A 9,200-nucleotide genomic window follows, 5' to 3' on the forward strand; every position below is an offset into this window, starting at 1 on the left:
TTAAAAGAAGCCGGGTTTGGTGGCTCAGCCTGTAATCCCGCACCTTTGGGAGGCTGAGGTGAGTGGATTGCCTGAGCCCGCGGGTTCGAGACCCGCCTGGGCAGCAAGACCTCATCTCTACAATAAATCAAAAAAATCAGCCGGGCGTGGGTAGCGCATGCCTGTAATTCCGGCTACTTGGAAGGCCAAGGAGGAAGGATCGCCAGAGCCCAGCAGGTCGAGGTTGCGGTGGCCGGGAGCAGCCACTGTACTCCAGTTTGGGGGACAGAGCGAGACTCCAACTCAAAAAAAAAAAAAAATTTAAAAAAAAAAAAAAAAAAAAAAGAGGAAAATGCATCATGAGACAACTACATAACTACAAAAGGAGTCCCGTCCCAGGGTCCAGATGGCCTGAGGTGGAGCTGAGATGATGATGGCACTATCTCCTGTCACCCCCCAGGTGGGACCATCTAGTTGCAGCTGCAGGGAAACCAACTCAAGGCTCCCGCTGATTCTACAACATGAACATGTGTAATTCTTTCATTATATATTACAATGTAATAATAATAGAAATAAAGTGCACAATAAATGTAATACACTTGAATTATTCCAAAGCCACCCCCCATCTCCCCCAGTTCATGGAAAAATTGTCTTCCATAAAACCGATCCCTGATGCCAAAAAGGCTAGGGACCACTCAACAAGTGTTAAGACAGAACACATGAAAAGATGTCTGCAAAAGAAAAGGAATAAAATAAAGGAAATGGCAGAATATAGGAAGAGTCAAGAAGAAAAAGAAAAAGAAGGAAGGCAAACAGGAAGAGGCTATGTATCTCAGTTCTTCACTAGTCCTAATAGCTTTGGGATGGACTTCTCAGTGTTTGTAAGGAGAAAGCACAGTGGAGGGCTGGGGCTGAGTCCTCCCATCTGCCTAGGAACGGAGCTCACCTGACAGTAGGAGGGCAAGCCAGGATCGTAGAGCGCAGCCTTCAGGAGCCGCACCAGCAGGTCTTGTACCTCGGCCACACTGTCGCCTTGACACAGGAGTCCCTCCTGCAGGACCCCCAGACTAGGCACATCTTTGGCAGGGTCAAAGCCCAGGACCTTGCCGAAGCTGCGCAGGAACTCCACGACGGTCAAGCAGTCTGAGAAGGCCCCACCAGGCAGTGTCAGACCCGGGATACGTGAAAAGTCAGGCAGGGGCTGGAGAGAGAAAAGTGGTTGGGGGCTGTTGAACACACCAGAGGCAACACTGTGGAGGTCTATGAGAGGTGCTACCATTAAAAGACTGCAGAAGCCCCAAGTGTCTTCACAACTGACCCCCCCATGGGGACATGCTTCCTGGCCCACCTGGTGGTCAAGCAAACACATGTCCTCCGTGGGCTTCTTCATCTCCTCCAAAATCAGCTGCTGCCTCTGCCGTTCCTCCAGGCGCCTCTGTGTGGTCAGAGTCTTGTCCGCTTTGCAGGCTGGCTTGACTTTGGCCACCTCCTCCTTCTCCTTCGTTTTTACCTTCTCCTTCTTCTCTTTCTTGACTTTCTCCTTCAGTCTTTCCTGCTTGGTCTTGACCTTCTCCTTCTCACCCAAGGAGAGAGGAACCAAGAATGCCATAAAGATACCAGTCCCCAGTCCTTCTCCTTCCCAGTTCCTCCCAACCTCAGAGTCCAGAAATCTAACTATAAAGCAAGGTTGACATATACCTGTCTTGCAAAATCAGTCTAGTGGCTTTGAAACTATGCTTGGCGAGTATGTACATGCACCTACCTTGGATTTCTTCTTAGCTTCCTTCTGTTTTAAGCTCTTGGTCTCTTGTTTCCGCTTGTTTCTGGCCTGTAAACCATAAGGGAAGTCATTTCCCCTCAAACTCTGAAAGCATTTCTGCTTGGGCTACGATTCAAAAACAGACAAGGGTGCTGGGGAGGAAAGGTGAGAGATGGGATGAGGGGCTGGCAATGGACTGATTCTCTCACCCTAGAGATGACTACATTATTCCTGAACAAGCCCAATTCTCTCAGTCAAGTCCAAGAAATCTCAGGGTAATGAAGTTGTGCTGCTACACAGGGGGTGGCAGATGTGGGAGATGCAAGAAAAGATCAAGTAGTTTGCAGGAAAAGTAAATCCGCCATGTTATCTGATGACCCTCACCTGCCCTTGGGTAGTAGTCTGACACTCTCCCCGTTGTACCTTCTGCCTCATCTTCTTCTTGCTTTTACTGATCTTGACTTTGTCCTCTTCATTCAGTGCTTCTGAGAGCAGAAAGAAAAATGAAACAAGTGAGGCAGAAAACTTATGACTGGCATCCAGGGCGTCACATGCCCATCTCAAAGATGGCCTCCCAAGTAGTTCCCTAAAAAACTAGAGTAATTTTTTTTCTTTAATATATATATATATCCACACATAATAAAATATTGGGGGAAAAAACATAGGAGAGGCACCTGCTATGGGAGTAGCACAAAGAACTCAAATGGCATCTCCTGCCCAGAAGCACGAGCCCCTGGCTCCCATCGACTGCTTTAGAAGGGGTCCTGTGATAGAAAAGAGGCCCCAATGGCAGAGTAGCCTTGTGGCTGTCGGTCTCTCAGGTTACCTGAGAAGGGTAGCAATCCACAGACTGATTTTAAAGCAGGCAAAGGAAACAGAAAGCCAAGCTGCCAGGCAAAGAGGGTAGTACTTGGAAGCAGTGATGAACCAAGAATGTGCCAGAAAGGTCCAAACAGCAGGCACCACAGAAGAATCAGATCAACACACTGATGTGGTCTTGTTCCACAAAAAGATCTGAATCTCCTCCTTTCTGGAAAACTGAATACTATAGTTTTGCAATCAAGAACATTTCATTATTGATATTTCTGACAAAACAGCATCTATTGTTTCTGGTACAGAAATACCACCATAGGCTGTATGACAACATTCTAAGTCAGACACACTGAAAGATAAGGCCTGTTCTAGGTCATATAGTCAGAACACAGCAGAGTTGGAAGTCTGAATGAGAATCAGAAGACTACATCTTTTCACAATCTTTACACTACACCAGGTTAAATACAGTATTTTCTGAAAAATTAGACATTTCCCACCTGCCCATCCTACTAAAACAGGCCAGCCAGGCTCAGTGGCTCAGCCTGTAATCCCGCGCCTTTGGGAGGCTGAGGTGAGTGGAATGCCTGAGCCCGCGGGTTCGAGACTCGCCTGGGCAGCGAGACCTCATCTCTACAATAAAAAATCAAAAAATCAGCCGGATGTGGTAGTGCATGCCTGTAATTCCGGCTACTCGGAAGGCTGAGGCGGAAGGATCGCCAGGGCTGCGGTGGTTGGGAGCGGCCACCGCACTCAGGTCTGGGCGACCGAGCGAGATGCCAACTCAAAACAAAAAACAGTGCCAAATTTATGTGGTGTGTGTGTGTAGTAGTCTCACTGTTGCCCAAGCTGGAGTGCAGTGGTACACTCACGGCCACTGCAGCCTCAGCCTGCTGGACTCAGTTAATCCTTCAGCCTGTCTTCCAAGTAGCTGGAACCACAGGTGTGTGCCACCATGCCTGGCTAGTTTTTTTCATTTATCGTAGAGATGGGGCTCACCAAGTTGCCCAGGCTGGTCTCCAACCCCTGGGCTCAGGTGATTCTCTCACCTCTGCTTCCCAAAGTGCTGGGATTACAGGTATGAGCCACTGTGCCTGGTATTTGGAGACTTTTTTAAGAGACAGAGTCTCACTCTGTTGCTGTTGCCCAGGATAGAATGCAGTGATGCGAACATAGCTCAATGCAGTCCTGAATTCCCAGGCTCAAGTGATCCCTGGCTTCAGCCTCAGGAGTAGCTGGGAATACAGCTGATTATCTTTTTTTTTTTTTTTGAGTTGGAGTCTCATTCTGTCACCCAGACTGGAGTGCACTGGCTGCTCCCGGCCACCACAGCCTCGACCTGCTAGGCTCCGGTGATCCTTTCGCCTCAGCCTTCCGAGTAGCTGGAACTATAGGCGCACACTACCACACCTGGCTAATTTGATTTATTGTAAAGATGAGGTCTTGCCAAGTTGCCCAGACGGGTCTTAAACCTGCAGGCTCAGGCAATCCACTCACCTTGGCCTCCCAAAGCATGGGATTGCAGGAGCCAGGCTTTTTTTTTTTTAGAGACAAGGTCTTGCTGTTGCCTAGGCTCATCTCAAACTCCTGGGCTTAAGCAATCCTCCTGCCTCAGCCTCCCAAAGTGCTAGGATTACAGACATGAGCCACTGAGCCCAGTCTCTCTCTCTCTCTCACTTATCTTCTAAATTCAGATGTGAATTCTGAATCTTCATGACAATAATGAGTAAGGTAGGCCAGCACAACTGGGCTGACATGGTGGCTTAAGCCTATAATCCCAGCACTTTGGGAGGCCTAGGCGAGAGGATTGCCTGAGCCTGTGAGTTTGAGAGTAGCCCGGGCAACATGGTGAGACCTTGTCTCTACAATAAATCAAAATATTAGCTGGGCATGGTAGCGCACACATGTATTTCTGGCTACTTGGAAGGCTGAGGTGAAAGGATTGCTGATGCCCAGCAGGTTGAGGCTGTGGTGGCCGGGTACGTGCCACTGCACTCCAGCCTGGGAGACAGAGTGAGACTCCAACTTAAGGAAAAAAAAAAAAAAAGAGTGTACAACTGAAACCAGTATGGTAAGGAGCTGAAAGACGCAAAGAAAGGGCATGAAAATCCTCTCTGAGCTATATAATCACATCTGAGGACAGCCTAAGGTTTCACTAGTAAAAGCAACTCAAGGGAAGAGACTGGTTGGAAAAGAAGTACTCCAAAGTGCTTGGACCCTGATGCTGCATTCCAAGAAGTTAATTCAGATTCCTTCTGTCCAAATAATGTCAGTCACACTCCTGGGAAACCCAGGTATTAGCAATTCATCAACATCTCAGATATCTCAGGGTACCTGCATCCCAAAGAAACACCACTGTACCTTGGGTCTCCAGTTTCTTCAGGAGGCGGCTGTCTGTCTTATTCAACAACTCAGTGACTTTGACCTTTGGTGGCCGACCTCGGCCCCGTTTCACCTTGGGGATTTCCTTGGTCTTAGCCTTCTCAGTGTTTCGAGGTCGGCCCCGTTTGCCAGTAATTGCCTGAATTCTGGATGGGATCTCCTCCGCGGAGAGCTGTACCCACTGTAAGCCCTAAAGCAACAAGGATTACTATTAGGTCAGTGCAGGTTCCTAGGTGCTCTGAACCATTCAATGCTCCAGAACCTTCAAACCCCAAAAGAAGAAGCTACAACTTGTCCACCAACTCTTTCTCAGGGACAAAAGCATATTAAACCCTTGGGTCTGCACCTCTGGTGTGTCTCTCTCTTCAAAGAAATCTCCAACAGGCATACGGGGACTGAAGCTGAAGTGCTCACGACGGACACTGTGTCCCACGCTGCGGCTCAGGTACTAAGAGAAGGAAGTTAAGTGACATTCATGAAGTTGCAGCCCTACCACGTCTTTGACCAGCGATGGCACAAGTAGAAAAGCCCAGAGCAGACAATGCCAGCCTGCTGCCACTGGGCCCCAGAAAGGAGCCTGCGCTTCCTTTTAAAAAGTCCATGAAAGCAACATTACCTTGATCACTTCTGGAAATTGTTTCATCCTCTTCCCACAGGGGCCGTAATACCAGGTCTCCCCCTGCCATCGGTGGCTGCCCTTCTTGATGCGGACTTCTCTCCGCCACCTGCCAGAGAAGCACACGGGCCCTGCCACCAGGTCACACTCCTACCTACTCCTATGCCTCCTAGGGGCCAAGCCCACTGAGAAGACCCTCCCCCTATCAGTATCACTAGAACTTCATGCAGATGCAAAAGCAGCATGAGAGATAAGCTTGGCTAGAAGGCAGACTTGAGCTCCAGCAAATACCTCAAGGCCCTTATAAGAAAAGCAATACACCAAACTGCACAAACCCAGAAAGATGTCCACCTCTCCTTTTTTACAATTGGTGAGATAAGCAGCCAGAAACCCCTCCCTGCTGCCATTCAAGGCAGTTACTGGGTTTCCAGTAAAAAGGATAAAGACCTAAGGGGGTGAAGGCAGAAGACAGGGTGGAGCAGCAACAGGAGAGTAAATCTGGTGCTGACTCCATGAAATGACTCAGTAGGCCAGAGTACAGCTAGGAACTCTGCTCTGAGCAACACTACTCTGGGACTAACCTTCTGTAAACAGTACTCTGACTTGGTGACCACAAGTAACCTTGAGGGGCAGGGGTGGGAAGACCCAGGAAGGCAGTTATTTTTATAAGGCCCTTGGTGTCAGCAGGCTTTTAATTCTAGTCATGTACTGCTCCTGCCCTCACCGCTCTGAAAAGCATTAAAACAAACTGGTCAGACGTGGTGGCTCACACTTGTAATCCCAGCACTTTGGGAGGCAGAGGCAAGAGGACTGCCCGAGTCCAGGGGTTTGAGACCAGCCTGGGCAACTTGGCAAGACCTCACCTCTGCAATAGATAAAAAATTAGCCGGGCGTGGTGGCACGTTGTGGTAGTTCCAGCTACTTGGAAGGCTGAGGTGGAAGGATCACCTGAGCCCAGCAGATCGAGGCTGCAGTGGCCATGAGAGTACCACTACACTCCATCCAGCCCAGGCGACAGAGTGGGACTCTGACTCAAAAAAATAAACAAAAAAACGCCCCAATTCATTAGTACTAAGCCACTCCCCATTCATTACTATCCCTCCTCCACAAAAATAGGACAAGCCAGCTGGTATGGATTGAACCTTAGGGTTTGGAATAGTTGGAGCTCCCTGAGCACTACCAGCAGAGAATGAATATGTGAGGGAAGACAGACTCTCAGAGAAAAAAAGCCCAGGAACCCCACGCCAAGAAACATTATCCTTGCAGATGAGTGTCCTGTAGTCTACTCTTGTCTGGCTCATGCTCCCCAACCTTAGAGGAGCAAGGAGTCCCCTTCTTCCTAGAGTCATGCATTAAACTTGTCCAGCTCAATGCACGTAGCAAACTAGAGCATTTACCCATGTTGGAGGGGAAGACGAACTTCTTCTGGGGTAGCAATACGTCTCCTCAGGACATCACCTTGGGAAGAAAATAGGGGACACTCAAGTTAAGAGTTCAAGCAAAACAGCTAAGACCAGTAAGGGAAGGGCTAAATGCAACATGGACAGAAACTTTTCTTGGAACCAGCCAAGGACAGAACAGAATCTAGACACTCACCACTACCAGAAGTAGTGACTCCTCCAGTGATCTCTTCTAGGTCAGCAATGGCTTCAGGGAAGCTGCTGACATCCTTATTTGCTGGGGAGGCTGTTGGGAAGGCAGCTGCCGGGGAAGTTACGGGGGAGACTTCTGGGGAGGTCACTGGAGCTGTCAAGGAAACTTCGGAGGAGACTGCTGGGAGGACTGCCGAGGAAGTCGGGCAGACCATTGGAAAGACTGCAGAAACTTCTGGAGAGATTTCTGGGGAGGCTGCCGGAGAAACTGCTAGGGATATTGACGGGGAGGCTGTTGGTGAGACTGCTGGTGAGGCTGCTGGATGTAGCTGAGCAGTGGATGACTGGTCAGGAGCTGACTGACTCAAGGGTGGTGGGAAGTCTGAAGCCTGAGTCTCCATTTCTTCCTGTTCTGCGTCACTACCATTATTCAGGTCAAAGCTGTTATCTATAAACCAAAGAGGCATAATAGGTAAAGGAAAAAAGGCGTCACATAAAGCAAGAGAATCTGCTCAATCAAACCCAACTAAGCTAAACAGGGTTACTTCAAGGGTTCTGCCCTAGGGTTGGAGAAAGAAGTCGCTTCTGGCTTTTCTCCCAACCACTGATGAAGGTTAAAGAGCAAAACTGCTGCTGCTGTCATTGTGAAGAAGTATCTTTTACCTAGAGCCAATAAGGCCTCTAGCCTCCCTTCCCCACAAACTCCAGGTCTCACAAATTCTCCAAGGCAGGAGCATAGGTCAGAGTGTAGCAGCCTGTCTCTTTTAGTCTCACCATACACTATCCATAGCCTCTCAGTGCCCAGCAAGGTATTCAGGATTTCGCACTCCTGAGACCCCATGAAACCTCCTCGCTCACATTTTCTCAGGTCAGGGACTTTCTTTCTCCTATCTCTCCTCACTTACCTTGCAGGACGGACTCCCCTAAGACAGGAGAGGTGGGACTGGCAAAGATGGAGGCTGATGTTTGGCTGTCATCTGCCAGGAGACTGAAGGCAGTAGCATTATTGAGGGAAGGGCAGTCGAGGGCAGAGATCACAGGGCTGTCCTCAAGGGGCAATTTGTCCTCTGTACCCATGAGTTCTGTGTCATCTATACCATAAAGTCCTCCACTCACTGGCTCTGTTCATGGGGGTGGAAAAATAAGAGAGCAGGATAATGAGGAAAAAAATCAAAAAGCAAAATTCCTTTAAGAAACACTGATCTAGCCGGGTTCGGTGGCTCAGTCTGTAATCCCGCGCCTTTGGGAGGCTGAGGTGAGTGGATTGCCTGAGCTCGCGGGTTCGAGACCTGCCTGGGCAGCAAGACCTCATCTCTACAATAAATCAAAAAAATCAGCCAGGCGTGGTAGCGCATGCCTGTAATTCTGGCTACTTGGAAGGCTGAGGTGTAAGGATCGCCGGAGCCCACCAGGTCGAGGTTGCGGTGGCCGGGAGCGGCCACAGCACTCCAGTCTGGGCGACAGAGTGAGACTCCAACTCAAAAAAAAAAAAAACCAAGAAACACTGATCTGAAAACATCCGCTTCTAGTTTCTACAGTGTGAGGATTATAATTATTATTTTTTTGAGTCAGGGTCTGTTGTCCAGACTGGAGTGCAGTGGCACAATCATAGCTCACTGCAGCCTTGACCTCCTGGGCTCAGGTCATCCTTCCACCTCAGCCTTCCAAGTAGCTGGGACTACAAGCACACACCACCACACCTAAGTATTTTTGTATTTTTTTGTAGAGGCAAAGTCTTACTATGCTGCGCAGGCTGGCTTCAAACTCCTGGGCTAAGGCAATCCTCCCACCTCAGCCTCCCAAAGTGCTGAGGTTACAGGCATGAGCCACCACACCCGATCCTTTCTTTTTATTATACCAAGGAAAACGTATAGCCCTCTCCCTGAAAGTATAAAGTCATGAGACCGATCATAAAAGTTTAAGGCGAAAGTTAGGAAAAGGTATTAGTGGTATGTCTACCCAAAGACCTATGCAAAATTCTAGCATTTATCATAAAGTAGACCTTTCTTTTTTGAGTTGGAGTCTCACTCTGTCGCCCAGACTGGAGTGCAGTGGCCACTTC

At 48.9% G+C, this 9,200-nt stretch overlaps 1 protein-coding gene across 1 annotated transcript in view; it reads right to left on the reverse strand.

Moving 5' to 3' along the window:
* BAZ2A (bromodomain adjacent to zinc finger domain 2A) overlaps positions 1–9,200 on the reverse strand; it is a 41,808-nt gene that overhangs the window by 9,587 nt on the left and 23,021 nt on the right. The window contains exons 5-14 of the mRNA XM_021706182.1: positions 8,044–8,259; positions 7,143–7,586; positions 6,944–7,004; positions 5,547–5,655; positions 5,277–5,378; positions 4,910–5,120; positions 2,123–2,223; positions 1,736–1,807; positions 1,328–1,555; positions 926–1,180 (exon numbers count right to left, since the gene is read on the reverse strand). Coding sequence (XP_021561857.1) covers positions 926–1,180; positions 1,328–1,555; positions 1,736–1,807; positions 2,123–2,223; positions 4,910–5,120; positions 5,277–5,378; positions 5,547–5,655; positions 6,944–7,004; positions 7,143–7,586; positions 8,044–8,259 — 1,799 coding nt within the window. The remainder of the gene's footprint in view (positions 1–925; positions 1,181–1,327; positions 1,556–1,735; positions 1,808–2,122; positions 2,224–4,909; positions 5,121–5,276; positions 5,379–5,546; positions 5,656–6,943; positions 7,005–7,142; positions 7,587–8,043; positions 8,260–9,200) is intronic.

The sequence above is a fragment of the Carlito syrichta genome, unplaced genomic scaffold (assembly GCF_000164805.1).
Source record: "Carlito syrichta isolate Samal-C Ts95f unplaced genomic scaffold, Tarsius_syrichta-2.0.1 Scaffold315337, whole genome shotgun sequence".
Classification (NCBI taxonomy): domain Eukaryota; kingdom Metazoa; phylum Chordata; class Mammalia; order Primates; family Tarsiidae; genus Carlito; species Carlito syrichta.